The 17,612-nt window shown below is 66.8% G+C and overlaps 5 protein-coding genes across 8 annotated transcripts in view; 2 read left to right on the forward strand and 3 right to left on the reverse strand.

The window, feature by feature from the left end:
* LOC137667972 (class II histocompatibility antigen, B-L beta chain-like) overlaps nt 1-1,468 on the forward strand; it is a 1,729-nt gene extending 261 nt beyond the window's left edge. Inside the window, exons 2-6 of the mRNA XM_068409242.1 lie at nt 16-285; nt 496-777; nt 889-995; nt 1,200-1,223; nt 1,378-1,468. Coding sequence (XP_068265343.1) covers nt 16-285; nt 496-777; nt 889-995; nt 1,200-1,223; nt 1,378-1,386 — 692 coding nt within the window. The 3' untranslated portion in view covers nt 1,387-1,468. The remainder of the gene's footprint in view (nt 1-15; nt 286-495; nt 778-888; nt 996-1,199; nt 1,224-1,377) is intronic.
* LOC137668024 (zinc finger protein 721-like) overlaps nt 1-17,612 on the reverse strand; it is a 164,933-nt gene that overhangs the window by 72,869 nt on the left and 74,452 nt on the right. The window lies entirely within an intron of this gene.
* LOC137668040 (H-2 class II histocompatibility antigen, A-Q alpha chain-like) lies at nt 2,174-4,323 on the reverse strand. Its single transcript, XM_068409332.1, has 4 exons — nt 4,192-4,323; nt 3,264-3,515; nt 2,804-3,085; nt 2,174-2,694 (listed from the first exon to the last, which is right to left on the reverse strand). The coding sequence occupies exons 1-4, from the start codon at nt 4,262-4,264 to the stop codon at nt 2,540-2,542; spliced, it is 762 nt and encodes a 253-aa protein (XP_068265433.1). The 5' UTR covers nt 4,265-4,323; the 3' UTR covers nt 2,174-2,539.
* On the forward strand, nt 4,779-7,125 carry LOC137668036 (class II histocompatibility antigen, B-L beta chain-like). Its single transcript, XM_068409320.1, has 6 exons — nt 4,779-4,906; nt 5,603-5,872; nt 6,083-6,364; nt 6,476-6,582; nt 6,930-6,953; nt 7,036-7,125. Exons 1-6 carry the CDS (start codon nt 4,816-4,818, stop codon nt 7,042-7,044), a joined length of 783 nt encoding a protein of 260 aa, XP_068265421.1. The 5' UTR covers nt 4,779-4,815; the 3' UTR covers nt 7,045-7,125.
* On the reverse strand, nt 8,919-16,866 carry BRD2 (bromodomain containing 2). Of its 4 annotated transcripts, none has more exons than XM_068409297.1 (12): nt 16,017-16,866; nt 14,385-14,685; nt 13,333-13,470; nt 13,105-13,246; nt 12,765-12,970; nt 12,306-12,674; nt 12,079-12,207; nt 11,742-11,996; nt 11,452-11,660; nt 10,936-11,246; nt 10,736-10,858; nt 8,919-9,951 (listed from the first exon to the last, which is right to left on the reverse strand). In XM_068409297.1, exons 1-12 carry the CDS (start codon nt 16,043-16,045, stop codon nt 9,821-9,823), a joined length of 2,343 nt encoding a protein of 780 aa, XP_068265398.1. In that variant the 5' UTR covers nt 16,046-16,866; the 3' UTR covers nt 8,919-9,820. The 4 variants fall into 4 exon arrangements, with proteins under 4 accessions (XP_068265398.1, XP_068265399.1, XP_068265397.1 ...); XM_068409298.1 differs by having other exon boundaries at nt 11,452-11,621; nt 12,306-12,677; XM_068409296.1 differs by having other exon boundaries at nt 12,306-12,677.

Below are 17,612 nucleotides of genomic sequence, written 5' to 3' on the forward strand. Positions count from 1 at the left end.
TCCCTGTGCAAACAGCGGTTTTCCAGGAGTTGGCTGAAGGAGAGTGTCAGTTCCTCAATGGCACTGAGCGGGTGAGGCTGGTGATGAGGTTCATCCACAACCGAGAGCAGCTCGTGCACTTCGACAGCGACATGGGGTACTTTGTGGGTGACACCTCCCTGGGTGAGCCCCAAGCCAAGTACTGGAACAGCCAGCCAGACTTACTGGAGCAGGCACGGGCTGAGGTGGACAGGTTCTGCCGGCACAACTACGGGGTGTTGACCCCCTTCATCGTGGATAGGAGAGGTGAGTGCATGGCAGAACGTTCCCCTGGGGGCACAGACACTGGCCAAGCCCCCGGGCTCGCAGGAGGGGCGAGCATGTCCGTCCCGAGGACGCGAGACCCTTGCACCCTCCCTAGGCATGTCCTGCGTGGGGACCACAGGGACGGGCGTGCACGGTGGCCCCTGTGCTCTCCCAGACCCTTCCCAGCTCTCTCTCGCTCTCCACCCCCAGTTCAGCCCGAGGTGGAAATCTACCCCATGCAGTCGGGCTCCCTGCCCCAGACCGACAGGCTGGTTTGTGCCGTGATGGATTTCTACCCCGCGGAGATCGAGGTGAAGTGGTTCAAGAACGGGCGGGAGGAGACGGAGCGCGTGGTGTCCACGGACGTGATCCAGAACGGAGACTGGACCTACCAGGTGCTGGTGATGCTGGAAACCACCCCGCAGCGCGGGGACACCTACACGTGCCACGTGGAGCACGTCAGCCTGCAGCGCCCTGTCACCCAGCACTGGGGTAAGGCCCTGCCCTGCGCGGCACCCTGGCGGGGGGGCCCGAGCCCCTGCTGCACGTGGGGAGCGGGACGAGGGCCCCCCCAGCCCTGACCCCCTCCCCTCGTCCCCGCAGAGCTGCAGGTGGACGGTGCCAGGAGCAAGATGCTGACGGGGGTGGGGGGCTTCGTGCTGGGGCTCATCTTCCTGGCGCTGGGGCTCGTCCTCTACGTGCGCAAGAAGGTGAGCGGGGGGGGGAACCCTGGGGCTTGGGGGTCCCTGGGCCTTGGGAGGTCCCTGGGCCTTGGGAGGTCCCTGGGGTTTGGGGCATCCCTGGGGTTTGGGGGGGTCCCTGGGGCTTGGGGGGTCCCTGGGCCCTGGGGGTCCCTGTGCGTGGGGTGGGGGCTGCCCCTGCTCCCATGCTGACCTCATCTCTCTGTGTTTCAGGGCGCCCTGTTCCCCCGGCTGCAGGTAACGTGTCTCCCCCCACCCTCCGCCACCCTCCCGGGGTGGGCTCGTCCCCGCCCAGCTCCCCGGGGCAGCGCGTCCCCTGCCAGCGCCGGGGCACGGCCCTGGGGACATGCCGTCCCCGTCCCCTCGGTCACCCCCTCTTCTCTCCCCACAGGGCTCCTGAACGACCTCCTGCCCCTGCGGGTCTGCTCCGCCGCTGCCTGGCCTCGGCCCCCCAGCGCTGCCCCGTCCCGCAGCCCCACGGCCCCGCGCTGACCCCCGGGCTCACCCCCTCCCTCCCAGCCCAGCTCCGCTCTCGCTGCCCCCCAGCCCCGGGGTCCCCAGGGCCCTGCGCCGCTGGCCCCCGCCCGCTCTGGCTCTGCCTAATAAAGTGTCCCGCTACCCTCCGGGCCTGGGTGTTTGGGGACAGCGGGGCAGGGCTGGCTCACTGCCCGCTCTGTGCCCACGGGTGCGTGACAGGGCTCCGCGTCCTCGCGGGGGACCGCACGGGCCCGGTGACGGGGGGCTGCTGACCTGGGGGGGATACTGCGAGGGGGGCCGGCACCCCGTCCCGTGGCAGGGGGGTGGGCGGCAGGGCCTGCGTCCGGCCTCGGCCGCGATGGGTGAGGGATGGGGACGGGGACGAGGGGCCGTGAGTCCCCTCCCCTGCTCCGGCCGGGGGCTCCGTGTGTCCCCCCCCACGCGGTGCCTGAGCCCCGCTGCGGTGGGCGGGAGCAGGGAGCAGGGCCCTGGGCCCTGGGTCCAGCCCCAGTGCTGAGCGCCGCTCCCACCACCCCCTCGGGGGACGCTGTCCTGCACCCCAACATGGCACCCACCGCCCCCCGCACCTCACTGCTACCGCTCCCTCCCCCAAACACCCCCCACAGCCCCACAGCCCCCCCAGTCACCCCGTCCCCACCACACTCTATCGCCAGGACCAGCAGGGTGCAGAGGGACCAGTGACCAACGGCTCCAGCGGTGCCAGGCTGTCCCCAACCACCTTTACTGCTGCTCAGGAGCACCCCAGAACCCGGGAAGGCAGAGCCCCGGTCAGTGGGGTGCCCATGGGGCACAGCAAGGGGGCACCAGTGGGGCAGAGAGGGGCTGGGGGGGCTCGGGGCACGGGTGTGCGGTGCAGGGCTGGGACGTGGGACACGGGGTGGGGTGCAGGGCTCGTGGTGGGGCCGCGGGGCGCAGAGCTGGCGTGAGGGGCACAGGGCTCGGCCACAGGGACGGGGAGGGAGCGGGAGGAGGGGGCACGCAGCCGTGACATGAGGGCGAGAGCTGGTGGGGGGCACAGGGCACAGGGCTGCGAGGGCACCCCCGGCTCTGCCCCCTCACAAGACGCCCCGCTGCTCGCGGGCGCTGTTCATCTTCATGGCCTTGATGATGAGGATGGTGCCCGCGACGATGCCCACGATGCCCACGGCCAGGCCCAGGGCGCACACCAGGGTCTCGGTGCTCTCGGAGGCGGGGAGGGGCACCTGGGGCTCTGCGGGGGGGTGAGAACAGGGGGGTGAGGACGGGGCGCTGAGCCCCCCTCGCTGCCTGCAAGGGGAGGGGACCCCAGGGGCTGTGCCCTGGCCCGGCCCCCTCCTCACCCCAGTGCTTCAGCAGGGCGGTGGGCAGCCCCCAGTGCTCCACGCGGCAGTCGTAGTAGTGCCCCCGCGTGGGGACGAAGGGCAGGTAGGAGAACTTGCGGAAGCTGTTGTCTTCCCGGGGGTAGAAAATGGTCTCGAAGACGCCGTCCGTCACCTCCTGCCCGTTCCTGAGCCACGTGATGGTGATGACGGACGGCCAGAACTTGTCCGCGTAGCAGATCAGGACGTTGGGGTCCCCCAGCTCCACTTGGCGTTTGGGGAACACTGTCACCTCGGGTGGCTCTGGGGACAAGGGCGAGGAGGGAGGAGTTAGTGGTGCCCTAGAGCCGGGGCTCAGCCAAGGGCTGCTTAGAAAAGGCCCCGCTGTGCCCCTCTGCCCACCCAGGGACACCCCGCACCCCGGCCCGGGGCCGTGCCTGTAGGGGTGAAGGCACCGGCCATGCCGTGGCCGAGCAGTTACCAAAGCGGCTCTGGGAGGTGTTGGAGTGCTGCGCCAGGAAGTTCAGCCAGTCCTTGCCCACGATGCTGTTCTGCAGAGCTCCCTGCGTCTTGAAGCCGGCAAATTCCCCGAACTCGGGCAGGCGCCACACGGTCTCCTGCTTCTGCAGGTCCACGTGGAACATCTCGTCGGCGTTGAACGCCTGCTGGAACTCCCCGTCCTCCTGCTGCTCAACCCGCTGCTGGAACTCGGCTTGGTGTATCGCGTCCCCCACTGCCACGAGACCACCGTTAGTGACAGCAACGCACAGCGCTGTGGGGCTGCTCCCGTACGTCCTCGTCACCCTACGGGGCTCCCACCAGGGACACCGCAAGGGGTCGAGGATGCACCCATGGGGACAAGAGCCCACCCTGAGCCTGTCCCCACCACTGCGGGCTCATGGGGCCGGGAGACACGCAGCCCCTGCGGAAGGGAGCCCCGGGCCCCCCATCTCCAGGGATGTTTGTCACCCTGAGATGGGGCCAGTGACGTCCAGCCGGGCTGTGGGACCCTGGCCTGTCCCCAGACACGCTGTGGGGTGGGCTGGCAGGTCCCAGGGCCCCGGGGCATCAGCGCTCCTGCCCTACACTGCCACACCCCTTCGGCCACTGGGGCTCTCGCAAAGTGACGCTCCCGGTCACTGGGCGCTGCAGGGACCTGACCCACAGAGCCGGGGCACGGGGTGGGTGGAAGGGGGGCAGGAGGACCTGGGGAGGGGGTCTCCATTTCCTACAGCCTACCCTGCCCTCCTGGGGTGCGCCAGGGCCCCTCCCCACCCAGGGGTTACCCCCAGCCAGGGACCGACGGAGGCTCGATCCTGCCCCGGTACCAGCCCCCATGGGCCCAGGGCCCCCCCCACCCCACCTCTGCCCCCACACCCACCCCCCACAGCCCCGGGGCCCTCACGCACCTCTCACGGCCCCCACGCCCTGCAGGGTCAGCAGTGCCAGCAGCGCCAGCGGGATGCCTCCTCCTCCGGCCATCGCCTCTCCTGGCACCGGGCGGCCAGAGCGGGACCAGGCAAGGGGCAGGCGTTGCTCTGGGGCTGGGGAGCGGAGTGCTGGGGGCCCCGGGCGTGGGGGACAGGGTGCCCCCCAGGTGCTCAGCCAATGGCGGGGAGCCCTGACGCTGGGTCAGCTGTTGCCAGGCAGAGCAGCAGCGCAGAGCACCCTGCAGAGCAGACAGACGATGGGCGCCCACACAGGGTCCCGCTACCGGACACGGCTTGTGGGGCCCCACACCAGGGCTCTCCCCGGGGCCCAGGGAGCCCTGGGGTCGCTCTCCCATCCCTACAGCCATGGGACGGGTCCTGCTCCCTGCCCTGGGGAGCAGCGGGGCTGGGCTGCAGCCAGGGGACAAGTGTCGGAGGGAGCCCCGCGGGGCCCGGCTCTGCCTGGTGACGGCTGATGCTGCCCAGCCTCGCTCCTCACTGGTCCTCGCCGGCACTCCCAGTCCCGGCACTGGGCAGCACTGGGGTGATACCCCGGCTCACTCGGGGGTCCCAGCACATTTCCAGCCTCTACCGTGAGCAGCGATGGAGACCGGTCGTGTCCTGGGAGCTGGGGCCGTGCTGGTGGCACTGGTGGTGCTGGGAGCCCACCCGGCTCGTGGTGAGGAGACCTCAGGTGAGCTCAGAGCCACGGCACGGGGCGGGTGCTGGGAGGGGGTTTAGACCCTAAACAAAGACTGGGATGGAGCCGGGTATTGGGGGGTACTGTGGGAAATAGGTAGGACAGGGAGATGAGTGGGAAGGGGCGGTGGGATGGCGTGGAGGGGAGGTCCTGTGGCACGTGCCCCAACTCCCCCGGCTCTCGGGCACTGGAGGAGTTCCCTGGTAGTAGTTTCCCTCACTGCAAGAAAGACCTTGAGGTGCTGGAGCGAGTCCAGAGAAGGGCAACGGAGCTGGTGAAGGGTCTGGAGCACAAGGAGAAGGGTCTGGAGAGCTTGTGAGGAGCAGCTGAGGGACCTGGGGGTGTAGTGGGGTGGGGCAACTAGCGCTAGCACAAGAAGACACAGCCTCAAGCTTCACCAGGGGAGGTTCAGGTTGGACATCAGGGAGCATTTCTTCTCAGCAAGGGTCATCAGACACTGGAAGGGGCTGCCCAGGGAGGTGGTGGAGTCACCATCTCTGGAGGGGTTTAAGACAAGAGTGGACATGGCACTTAGTGCCCTGGTCTAGTTGCCAGGGTGGTGTCAGGGCAATGGTTGGACTCGGTGACCCCAGAGGGCTCTTCCAACCTGGTCGATTCTGGGCCTCTGGGGGTGGATGGGGCGGTGGAGCCACAGCGGGAGCCCTGACCTGCCCCTGTCTGCACGAGCAGGGTATATACAGCACCAGTTTAAGGGTGACTGTTACTACACCAACGGCACCGAGCGGGTGAGGCTGGTGACGAGGTACATCCACAACCGGGAGCAGTTCGCACACTTCGACAGCGACGTGGGGTACTATGTGGGTGACACCCCCCTGGGTGAGCCCCATGTGAAGTACTGGAACAGCCAGACGGACATACTGGAGCAGACACGGGCTGAGATAGACACGGTCTGCCGGAACAACTACGAGGTGTACACCCCCTTCACCATAGAGAGGAGAGGTGAGTGCGTGGCAGAACGTTCCCCTGGGGGCACAGACACTGGCCAAGCCCCCGGGCTCGCAGGAGGGGCGAGAGTGTCTGTCCTGAGGACGCAAGTCCCTCGCACCCTCCCTGGGCACGTCCTGCATGGGGACCACAGGGACGGGTGTGCAGGGTGGCCCCTGTGCTCTCCCAGACCCTTCCCAGCTCTCTCTTGCTCTCCACCCCCAGTTCAGCCCGAGGTGGAAATCTACCCCATGCAGTCGGGCTCCCTGCCCCAGACCGACAGGCTGGTTTGCGCCGTGATGGATTTCTACCCCGCGGAGATCGAGGTGAAGTGGTTCAAGAACGGGCGGGAAGAGACGGAGCGCGTGGTGTCCACGGACGTGATCCAGAATGGAGACTGGACCTACCAGGTGCTGGTGATGCTGGAAACCACCCCGCAGCGCGGGGACACCTACACGTGCCACGTGGAGCACGTCAGCCTGCAGCGCCCCATCACCCAGCACTGGGGTAAGGCCCTGCCCTGCGTGGCACCCTGGTGGGGGGGCCCGAGCCCCTGCTGCATGTGGGGAGCGGGTCGAGGGCCCCCCCAGCCCTGACCCCCTCCCCTCGTCCCCGCAGAGCTGCAGGCGGACGGCGCCAGGAGCAAGATGCTGACGGGGGTGGGGGGCTTCGTGCTGGGGCTCATCTTCCTGGCGCTGGGGCTCGTCCTCTACGTGCGCAAGAAGGTGAGCGGGTGGGGGGGGGGTCCCTGGGCCTTGGGCGGGCCCTGGGGTTTGGGGTGTCCGTGATTTTTGAGGGTCCCTGGGCCTTTGGGGGTCCCTGGGGTTTGATGGGTCCCTGGGGATTGGGGGGTCCCTGGCGCTTGGAGGGTCCCTGGGCCTTGGGGGGTCCCTGGGCCTTGGGGGTTCCCTGGGCTTTGGGGGTCCCTGGGCCCTGCGGGACCCTGGGGCTTGGGGGGTCCCTGGGCCTTGGGGGGTCCCTGGGGCTTGGGGGGTCCCTGGGGTTTGGGGGTCCCTGTGCGTGGGGCGGGGGCTGCCCCTGCTCCCACGCTGACCTCGTCTCTCTGTTTCAGGGCACCCCGTTCCCCCGGCTGCAGGTAACGTGTGTGTCCCCCCCCGGCCTGGAGCCGCCCCCATCCCCCCCCAGCTCCTCATTTCTCCCCCTTTTGCCCCCCCCAGGACTCCTGAAGTTGCCCTGGTCCCCACGGAGCTGCTCCCCCGCCGTCCATCCTCCGCCCCCCCCAGCATCGATCCCGGCACCCCCAAACCTCCGCCCGGCCCCGCTGTGAGGTCCATGTCCCGTGTCCCCCCCCCCCCACCCCCCCCAAACCTCGGGGTCCTCGCGGGTCCCCTGGCTAATAAACACGCACCAAGGGCAGGGCCTGGGGCGCTCCGTGCTCGGGGACACCTCGGGGTCTCCCAGGGGGGCAGAGGGGAAGGGTTGACACCCCAAGGGGGGTACGAGCACCGGGGAGGGGTGGCAGCACCCTCCTCCTGCCACTATGGGACTTGGGAGTGGGGGGGGTGTCACAATTTGGGGACAGGCTGGGGCCGGTGTCCCCCCTGCCACGTCCCAAACTGGTTGTGAGCCAGTGAGCGTGTCCCCATCCTCCACAGCCCCCCCACGGGGGCACCCACCCCCTGAGGGGACCCATAATGGGGGGGGACACTCAGAGCTGTCCCCATTGAGGGGGTCAGGGTGACAGTGATGACAAACCTGTGTCACCTGGGGCGAGGGAGGATGGGGGGGGGACACACGGCGGTGTGGGGGACAGTCACCTGCCCTGCTCCGGCACGGGACAAGGGACAGCGAGAGCACTGGGGGCCAGGCTGCTCGAGGGAGACATGTCCCCTGCTGAGGGTGACACACGTGTCCTGCTCGGTCATCATGAGTACCCTCGAGGGTGACATGTGTCCCTGCTCAAGGGGGGCAACACGTGCACCACTCGAGGGTGACACGTGTCCCCCTCGAGGGTAACGTGTGTCCTGCTCGAAGGCGATGCGTGTTCCACTCGATGGTCATGCGTGCCTTGCTGGAGGGTGACACACGCCCTGCTCGAGGGTCACGTGTGTCCCACTTGAGGGTGACACATGTCCTGCTCGAATGCGTCCCCTGCTTGAGGGCGATGCGTGTCCTGCTGGAGGGTGACACGTGTCCTGCTCAAGGGGGTGACACATGTCCCACTTGAGGGTGACATGTGTCCTGCTCGAATGTGTGTCCTGCTCAAGGGTCACGTGTCCTGCTTGAGGGTGACACGCGTGTCACACTCAAGGTTAGTATGTTCCCTGCTTGAGGGCGATGTGTGTCCTTGACAGTCACACGTGCCCTGGTGGAGGGTGACACGTGTCCTGCTCAAGGGTCACGTGTGTCCTGCTTGAGGGCAACATGTCCCCTGCTTGAGAGTGACACGTGTGTCCCACTCAAGAGTCAGGTGTCCTGCTCGAGGGTCATGTGTCCTCTTGGAGGGCGACATGTCCCCTGCTTGAGGGTGACACGTGTCTCACTTGATAGTCATGTGTGTCCTGCTTGGAGGGTGACACATGCCCTGCTCAAGGGTCACGTGTGTCCTGCTTGAGGGCCATGTGTGTCCCACTCAAAGGTCATGCATGTCCTGCTCGAGGGTCATGTGTCCTCCTCGTGGGCAACACGTCCCCTGCTTGAGGGTGACACGTGTCTCACTTGGGGGTCATGTGTGTCCTGCTTGAGTGTGACATGTGTCCCACTTGATAGTCACGTGTGTCCTGCTTGAGGGCAACACGTGCCCCACTCAATGGTCATGTGTGTCCTGCTCGAGGGTCATGTGTGCCCTGCTGGTGGGTGACATGTGTCCTTCTAAAGGGTTACGTGTGTCCTGCTTGAGTGTGACATGTCCCCTGCTTGAGGGTGACACGTGTCTCACTTGATAGTCCTGTGTGTCTTGCTCGAAGATCACGCATGTCCCACTCAAGAGTAACGTGTTCCCTGCGTGAGGGTGACGTGTGCCGCTCTCAAGGGTGACACCCACCCCCTGTGAGGGTGACACGCGTGTGCCCGCGGCGCCACCACCCCCCTCCACCTCCACTCCAATAATATTTTCTTTATTTACACGTTAAAGAATCGAAGGGGCCGAACCCGGACAGTGAAGATGAAAACACGGCAGGGGGAGAAGGAGGGGCTGGGGGGGGGGGAGGGGCAAAAAAACAACAAAAAACCCCAAAACAACAGAAAACGAGTAGAAAACAACGTAAAAAACAGCCCCCCCCGCCCCCCCCGGGCACATGCTGCCCCACGGGGGGGTCAATGTAGAAGGGGGGGGTCGGGGGGGGGGGCGCAAATAAATTAAAAAAATCCCCCGCAAACAAGGCGGGGGGGGGGGGGGGGGGCGGCGGGTTCCCCCCCCAAGGGGGTGGGTGAGGGCACCCCTGCCCCCAAACCCCCCCTCTCAACAACCCCCCCCCCAAAGGTTTTTCTTTTTTAATTAATTTTAAAAGATTTTTTTAAATTTTTTTTTGTAACTTTTTTAAAATTTTTTTTTTCTTAAAAACCCCAAAATTTTCCCCCTTTTTGGAAAAAATCCCACAAAAAAAAAAAAAATTTAAACCAAAAGCCCCTAAAACACAAACAGTAAAACCTTGGGAGGGGCGAGGGGGGGTGGGGTGGGGGGGGGAGATGGGGGGGGTCCAACCCCCACCCTGGTGCCACCTGTAAACACTGGGGTCCCCCCCTCCTCCCCCCGCATGTCCGTGGTGGCTCAGGCAGGGGAGGGGGGTGGGGGGGGGGCACCCACAGCTCCCCCCATCGTGTGTCCCCCCCCCCACCCCGGGGGTCCCCGTCCCGCCGGGTGGAGGCCCCTCCGCGCGGTTCCCCTGGGTCCGGTCCTGCAGAGCCTCTTCCGAACCTGCCCGTGGCTCCACCCGGTGCCGCCGCCGGCGGGGGGGGCGGGGGGGGGTGGTCTGGGGTGTGTCCCCCCCCTCTTTTCTCTCTCTAACCCGAATCGGAGTCGCTGGTGTCCGAGGAGGAGGAGCTGGAACTGGAGCTACTGGAATCTGAACTGGAACTGGAAGCGCTGAGGCGGGACACGGCCACTTGTTGGGCCGACTCCGGCTTCTCGTTGGCTGTTGGAGAGGGAAAGTGGTGTGAGACGGAGCTGGGGGGGTGGGGGGGAAGGGATGGGGGTAAAAACCGGCGTGATGGGGGTAAAAACCGGCATAACAAGGGGCAAAACCAGTGTTAACAGGGGCAAAACCAGTGTGATAGGGGCAAAACCCAGTGTGATAGGGGCAAAACCCAGTGTGATAGGGGCAAAACCCAGAGCAACAGGGGTAAAAATTGCAGGAACAAGGGTAAAAACCCAGTGTAACACGGGGCTGAACTGGTGTTAACGGGGGCAAAAACCGGCGTTAACGGGGGCAAAAACCGGCGTTAACGGGGGCAAAAACCGGCGTTAACGGGGGCAAAAACCGGCGTTAACGGGGGCAAAAACCGGCGTTAACGGGGGCAAAAACCGGCGTTAACGGGGGCAAAAACCGGCGTTAACGGGGGCAAAAACCGGCGTTAACGGGGGCAAAAACCGGCGTTAACGGGGGCAAAAACCGGCGTTAACGGGGGCTAAACCAGCGCGACGGGGGGCAAAACTGGCATAACGGGGGTAAAACCCGGTGTAACACAGGACTAAACCGGCATTAGCAGTGGTAAAAACTGGTGCGATGGGGGTAAAAACCGTCATGATGGTGGGCTAAACCGGCGCTAACGGGGCTAAAACTGGCACGACGTGGGGCTAAAACTGGTGTGATGGGGCCTAAAACCGGCGCGACGGGGGCAAACTGGTGTTAACAGGACTAAAACCGGCACGACATGGGGCTAAACCCGGCCTAACGGGGGGCTAAACCTGGCGCTCACCCTTCTTGGGGGGTTTCTTGGCGGAGTTGAGCTGCCCGCTGACGTCCTGCAGCCGCTTCTCCAGCTCCCGTTTCTTCTCCAGCGCCAGCTCCTCTTTCGTCTTCCCCACCGGCTTCTTCAGGGCTGCGGGGACATGGGGGTCAGTTGGGGGGTCCAACCCCCCCCAAATCCCCCCCAAAACGCCCCCCGCCGGCGCTCACTTTCACTGTAGGGCTTCCGGGGCTTCTTGCGGAGGCAGGAGAGGACGTAACGCTCCAGCTCGCGCAGGGTGGAGGGTTTGAGGGTCTCGAAGTCGATCTCGATCTCCTCGGGGTTCGAGTCGCGCAGGGACGGCTCCCGCGACTGGATGATGTGAACGACCCGGCCCAGCTTCTCGCCCGGGAGCTTGTTGATGTCCAGGCTCAGCTGCCGTTTCTCGTCGTAGGTCATGGGTTTACTCTCCTCTTCCTCCTCCGAGTCGTACAGCACCGGCGGAGGCGGCAACGCCGTTTTCGGCGCCTTCTTCGAGTTCCTACCGGGACAAACCGCCGCCGTCGGGGGCTGCCCCATAACCCCCCACCCCAAACCCCCTCCCCGGGGCTCGCAGCGCTCAGACAGGGTTTGGCTTTAACAGCGGTTCCTCGCCACGGTCGTTCCGCCGGGGAAAGAGTCATCCCGGCGCTGCCCCTGTCCCCACCGTGTCCCCACCGTGCCCCCCCGTGTCCCCCCGCACTCACTTGGAGCCGCTGCCGCCGCTCCCGCCGCCGCCGCCGCCGCCGCCCTTCTTGGCCCTGCGGAGCTGCGCCTGCCGCGCCCGCGCCTCCTCGTCCCCTCCGCGGCTTTTGTGCTTTTCCGATTTCTTCTTTTTCTTCTTCTCGCGTTTCTTTTTGGGTTTGGAAACGGGGCCCTGCGAGAGGGCAGCCAGCTGCTCGTGCACGGCCCGCAGCTGTGGGGGGAGACAGGGGGGGTGAGGTGGGGAGAGGGTCCGAGAGGCCACGCGGGGACCCTGCTCCGGGGGGTTCCTCACCTGCTCCTGCAGCTCGGCCAAGCGGTTGGCGCGTTCCTCCTCCGAGTCGGAGCTCTCCTCGCTCTCCGACGAGCTCTCGCTGCTGCTTTCGTCCTCCTCGTCGTCTTCGTCGTCCTCATCCTCCTCATCCTCGTCGCTCGAGGATTCTTCGGAGGAGGATTTGGAGAGGGCGCCGGCGAGAGGGGCCGACACCGAGGGCGGGCTGGCGTCCTGCGGCTCGTCCGGCATCTTGGCGTAGCTGAACTCGAAGACGTCCTGCGAGGGGGACGCGGGGTGAGCGCGGCGGGTGGGTGGGTGGGTGGGGGGCTGTTGGGGACACCCAGCACCCCCAGCTCACCTGCAGCTTCCGGGCCATGGCCACCACGTCGTGGTCGGGCGGGTTGTACTTGTAGCAGTTGGAAAACATTAACCGGACGTCGGCGGCGAACTCCTGCGCGTCGTGGTAGTCCCGGTTCTCCATCTTCCGCTGCGGGGAGAGGGAAGGGTGAGCCCCCCCCTCAAAGGGACAGAAAAGCCATAAAACCCCCCCAAAAAAGGCCCCTTCACCCCCTTTCCCCCCCTCACCTTGATGGTGCTGAGGTCCATGGGGTGTTTGATGATCTCGTGGTAGTCGTGCAGCCCCAGGGCCGAAGCGTCGACGGGTTTGTAGAAGGGCCAAGCGTAGGCCGCGTGCTTCTTGGAGAGCAGCTCCTTGAGGATGCCGTTGCAGTACTTGAGCTGCTCCGATAATTTCCCCTTCTTGGATGTTTGGTGCTGTTGGGAATCAGGTAAATCCTTTCTGGGGGGTTTGATGGGGCGCCCGCTCTCGCGGCGCGCGGGGATTTTGGCCGCTTTGGCCTCCAGCAGCGTGGCGGAAGGGGAGGACTCGCCACTGGTGGCGATGATGGCCGTGGTGGTGGGGGTGGTGGTGTCCGCTTTCCGCTTCACACCTTTCTTCTACCAAAAAAAAAAGAGGAAAAAAATTATTTGTTGAGGTTCTCAACGCCACGGGACCGGCCCCGAAGGTGGTCGCCCTCCTCCTACCTTGGCCACGGGCTGGGTGGGCGCGGGCGCGGCCAGGACGGGGGTGGTGGAGTGCAGGGACTTGAGCAGAGGAGCGGAGATGACCGAGGGGTGGGGGATGTTCACGATGGTGGTGGGGATGTCAGGGCTCGGGGCGTAGACGGCGCTGTGGGACACCGAGGAGACAGCCGGCACCTGCTGAGCAGCCGTGAGTCCCGCCAGGAGCGCTGGGCCGAGATAAAAAGCCACCCCGGTTAGTGTCACCGCTGTCCCAGGGCAGGGGGGGTGTGAGAAGGTGGGTGCCAGGCCTCGGGGTGCCCCCCATCACCCACCCATCCCACCCCACGGGACGTGACCGTACCCGCCGCTCGGGACGCTCCCTTCTTATGGCTGTTCTTGGCCACTGGCACCACGATCTCCTGCTCTTCTGGTGGCATCTGCGCCACCTTCTGCAGGAAGATCTTCTCCAGGGTTTGAGCCATCAGCACGATGTCATCCGTGGGCTGCGAGGAGGAGCAGAGACACGGTCCAGAGCTCGCCGGGACGGTGCCACGCGCATCCCCGGCGGCGGCGCCGCCGCGGTTCTCACCTTGTTGTAGATGTAGCAGTTGGTGAACATGGTGTTGAAGTCCTGCATGCACTCCGCAGCCCCCCAGTAGTAGTTGTTCTCCAAGCGCCGCTTGATTGTCCCCATGTCCATGGGCTGTTTGATGATCTTGTGGTAATCCTGTGCACAAACGGGGGGTCAGGGGGGCATGGGTGACACCACCCTGTCCCCCACGCCCAGCTCGCCCGGTCCCACCCGCCCGCTCACACACCAGCTCTCACTCATCACCCGAGCGCAGGCAGGGGGTGCGTGGGGGGTCCAAAAAAAGGACCTTGTCCCCACCCGAGAGTGCCACCGTCCCTGTCACCCACGGGGGCGAGAGGGTCCCTAGGTGCCGGGGGAGCAGCCAGCTCTACCGGGGTGGGGGGGACCCTACGCTACGGGGGGATCCCGGTGTGTGGAGGATGCACAAGGTGGGACGGGGGATGTTAAAGCTAAATTTAAAGAGTAAAACCTACGTGGAAATAAATTACCTCCGGGCTTTAACTCCTTGGGCGCCACAGGTGGTGCACGGGGGGGTTGGCGTTTAATATTGGGGTCACAAGATGTCTTCTCTAAAGTCATGGATGGGAAATCTGCAAAACGTATTCAGGGCACAAGAGATTAGGTGGGGAAACGTCCGGGTTACCCTCCAGAGCGGCTGCGCCACCTCATCCACACCTCTAAGGGACACTGGGACGATAAACGGGGGTGGCAGCTGCTCTGAGGACGTCCCCAGGACCAGCCCCGCACGCCTACGAGGAGCTGGAGGAGTTGGGGGGGGTCGGTGTGAATTACACCCCCGAGGACAGCACAGCCCAGGCACCTGCAGCGGCATCTCTGTGGCGGAGCCGCCGGGGACGGCGCCAGCCCTGGCACTCTCAGGATGGGGACAGGGTGGGGACACACGCACCACGTCCGGGGTCAGGCAGCGCAGAACGTCTGCCTTAACCCCCCCCTGCCTGCACCCGTCAGCGCGGGGGGGACACAGACACCCTCACGCACACCCCGGGCACCGGAGCTCAGCCCGCGCCCGCCCGGCAGAGGCTCGTTACCGGCAGGCCCAGCTTGACGGCGTCGACGGGCTGACGGAAGGGCCAAGCAAACTGATGTTTCCACAGAGCTTTCATCACCACTTTGTGCAGATATTGCAGCTGGTTGGTGACCCGACCGGGTTTCTTGGGGTTGGAAACCTCCGGCGGAGGTGGATTCACCTGGGGGGACTGGAGGGCCGGGACCGAGGCCATGGTTGGGCTCTCGAAGCCCTCGTAGAGCAGCGAGGGTTTGCGGATCCGCTTGCCGGGAGTCGATTCCGGCGCCAAACCCATGAGCCCGGCATTGCCCTCCCCCAGAATCCTGCAAGGGGAGCAGAGACAAGGGTTAGCGGGGCAGCTCCGCGCCGGGGGGCCGCCGCGCCACCGCCTCGGGGGGAAAAAACCCCAAAGAACCAGGAATTGGGCCAGGAGAAACCACCAGAAAGAGCCACCCGCTCCTGAAGCCCCGGTGAAGGGCGGAAGCGTCGCTGCGCTGGGCTACGGCGCAGCAGAGACCACCCGAATCCTCGGGGACACGGGTGAGACCCCGTCGTGTGTCACCATGGGGCGGGATTTGGCCGTGAACTCCAGTTGCCCCCGTTAGCCACTGCCCGGTTGCCCCGTGGGTGCCGGGAGAGCCGCCCGCGCCGGCGCAGCCCGGAGGTTGGCACGGGTCCAGGCTCGCCCCCGGCGAACAAAGAGCCAGGGCCGCGCGCGGAGGTGACGGCGCCGGTGCGGTGACGGTGCTGCCGCGCGTCGAGGCGACGGTGACGGTGTCACCCGCTCTCCGAGGCCACCGGTGGGAGTTCCGGTGGGATTTGGGGACGCGGCGAAGCCCCACGGCGCGACGGGGCCGAGATCGCAGGCGGCTCGATGGCATCAGACCCCAAACCATCCACGGGGCCAGGCCACGACTCGGAGGGGGACCCGCAGTACCGGGGAGGCGGCGCAGCCGTCACCGCGTCACGCTCGCAACAGGCTCTCGCGACGATTTAAGGGCAAAAATCGGCGTTTTACGGCAACAACCAGCGTTTCATGGCAACTACCAACCGAGGAGCAGCGTGGGGCCACCAAAATAGCCACAGGAGATGAAATAACTCGTCGCAAGGCAACGCAGAAGATGTCACGGCGGCACCGGGGACCCCCGGGACACCGACACGAAGGCTCGGGAGGTTTCCAAGCAGAGAGCGGCTAAAACCAGCTCTTGGCTAAAGCCCTGAACCTCTCGCACACCTAAACAGGAGCAGGGGGACAACCCCCTTCGCCCTGAGGTGCCCCACGGGTGGCTGTCACCCACGGGCCCTCCGTGTTACCCAGCGCCCGTTGGCCTCGCCCGGGTGTCACCGCCTTGGCACAGCGGGACCATTCCCCGGGGCTCCCCGGCTGCCAAGGGCACGGCTCAAGCGCCAAGGGCGGCGCTGGGAAGGGGGACGCGGTGGCCCCCGGTGACAGCGTTCGGGGATGAGACCCCAGCCCCACCGGCGGTCGCTCCCGTGGTCCGTCTGTCTGTCCCCGGGTCACCAGAGAAGTGACAGCCAGGACACAGCCTGACCCCAGAGCACCGGCTAACACGTCTACCCCCGGAACACGGTTCGTGTCACCGCCACAACCCACGCGTGCCCCCAACCCCCCCTCCACGGCGCCGGTACCTACTTGCTCTGGGGATTCACATTCTGCAACATGCCGGCGGCTGCGTGCCCGGCCCGCGGTCCCGGCCGTCCTTCTTCTCCTTCACCTCCTCCTCCTCCTCCTCCCGCCGCCGTCGTCTCCTCCGACGACCCCCCCACTTTGCCCGGAGAACGGTTCGACGGTACCGGCCCAGTGGGGGGGCCCCCCCCAGTCAACGCATCACCGAATAACGGGGAGGGGGGACGAGCCAGGAGCCCCCTCCCCTCCCCCGGGGAGGGCGCGGCCGGGCGGGGCGGGCCTCAGGCGGCGGCGGTTCCTCCGGCCGGGCGCAGCGGCGAGCGGTGGCAGCTCGGGACCATCCACCGGCCTTCACATGAACGGGCGCGGAGAAAATGGCGGCGGGGAGTATGTACCGGGGATGGGGGTTGGGGGGGGTCCCCTCTTCAGAGCCCCCCGCCGGGCCTTAAATCCTGCGCGATCCGGTCAATACAGGCCTCGCCGCGTCGTTGGAAGTCGGTTACGTCCGCGGAGAGCGGGGATGAGGTGGGGCGCGACGATCCGGGAAGCGGATGACAGCGGATTGTACCGGGGAAATCACCGGCCGGGCTCCATCTTGGCTCCCTGAGGGGAGGGCGGGAGCGGAGCGAAGCGGAGTGGGGGGGGTGTGGAGAGGAGGGGCCCCCTCACCGCTGGCCGCAGGCAGGGGTCGCTACGGAGGCCGGGGAGGGTCCGGCGGAGCCCTCCGGGAGCGCGGAGGCGGGGGCTGGGCCGCCCGGCGGAGGATGGATCCGGTTTGGGGCCGCCCCCCCCCCGCCCGCACCGGGCCGACCCGCTCCGTCCTTCGTCCCAGCGAAATGGCGCCTCTCGGCCTGCCCCCGCCGCCCTTATATAGAACCACGCGGCTCCTCATTGGACGGCGGCGGCGCTGACGTCACGCACCCGCCCCACCCCGCCCGGTCGCGGCCTCATTGGGCGGAGGCACTCCGGGCGCGCCGCTCCTATTGGCCGCGCGAAGTGCCAGTCAGCTGCACCTCTCCCCCCTCCCCCTCCCCTCCCGCCCTTCCGCCCGGCACCTCATCCGACGGAGGCGGCGGCGGCCGCGCCCATTGGCCGGCGCTGCCATTCCTTGCGAGGTGATTGGCCAGCGGGTCACGTGAGGGGCGGGGCCGGCGGGGCGAAAACGGCCGTTGGCGGTTGTTGTCGCGCTCCCCGCAGCGGGGACGGGGCCGACAGCCGCCATCTTGTGCGGCGCCGGCTGCGGCGGGCGGACAATGAGCGCGGCGCTCCCGGGCGGCCCCGCCGCCTCCCCGCCACTCCCGGGCGGCGCTGGGCACCGGGGGGATCCCCCGCACCCGCCCTCACCCCCCTCGCGGGGGTCCCACGGGCCTCAGTGCCCGCTAGAGCGCCGCAACCGCCTCGCCTCGCCTTCCCCCCCTCCCCGCACCGCGCTACCCCCGCGTCGGCCGCTCCCCACGGACACACCGGGGGCGTCAACCCCCACGGACACGCCGCTGCTGTGGCCGCCAGCCCCGGCTGCGGCCCGATCCGCGGCTGCTCCCCCACCCCACACCGTGGGGGGGCCCACGGGCGGCCCCGAGACCCCCACGCCCACCATGGCGG

Source organism: Nyctibius grandis, chromosome 10, assembly GCF_013368605.1.
Source record: "Nyctibius grandis isolate bNycGra1 chromosome 10, bNycGra1.pri, whole genome shotgun sequence".
NCBI lineage: Eukaryota > Metazoa > Chordata > Aves > Nyctibiiformes > Nyctibiidae > Nyctibius > Nyctibius grandis.

Excerpts from the sequence above, each read along its gene's own strand:
- LOC137668040 (XM_068409332.1), bottom strand. The coding sequence starts at position 4,264 with ATGGCCGGAGGAGGAGGCATCCCGCTGGCGCTGCTGGCACTGCTGACC. Across the intron at positions 3,086-3,263 it reads CACCTCCCAGAGCCGCTTTG|AGCCACCCGAGGTGACAGTG; the intron begins GTAACTGCTCGG and ends CCTTGTCCCCAG. Across the intron at positions 2,695-2,803 it reads CGCCCTGCTGAAGCACTGGG|AGCCCCAGGTGCCCCTCCCC; the intron begins GTGAGGAGGGGG and ends ACCCCCCCGCAG.
- BRD2 (XM_068409296.1), bottom strand. The coding sequence starts at position 16,045 with ATGTTGCAGAATGTGAATCCCCAGAGCAA. Across the intron at positions 11,997-12,078 it reads CCATGGCCCGGAAGCTGCAG|GACGTCTTCGAGTTCAGCTA; the intron begins GTGAGCTGGGGG and ends TCCCCCTCGCAG. Across the intron at positions 11,247-11,451 it reads AGCGGCGGCAGCGGCTCCAA|GAACTCGAAGAAGGCGCCGA; the intron begins GTGAGTGCGGGG and ends TTGTCCCGGTAG.
- LOC137668036 (XM_068409320.1), top strand. The coding sequence starts at position 4,816 with ATGGAGACCGGTCGTGTCCTGGGAGCTGGGGCCGTGCTGGTGGCACTG. Across the intron at positions 4,907-5,602 it reads TCGTGGTGAGGAGACCTCAG|GGTATATACAGCACCAGTTT; the intron begins GTGAGCTCAGAG and ends CTGCACGAGCAG. Across the intron at positions 5,873-6,082 it reads CTTCACCATAGAGAGGAGAG|TTCAGCCCGAGGTGGAAATC; the intron begins GTGAGTGCGTGG and ends CTCCACCCCCAG.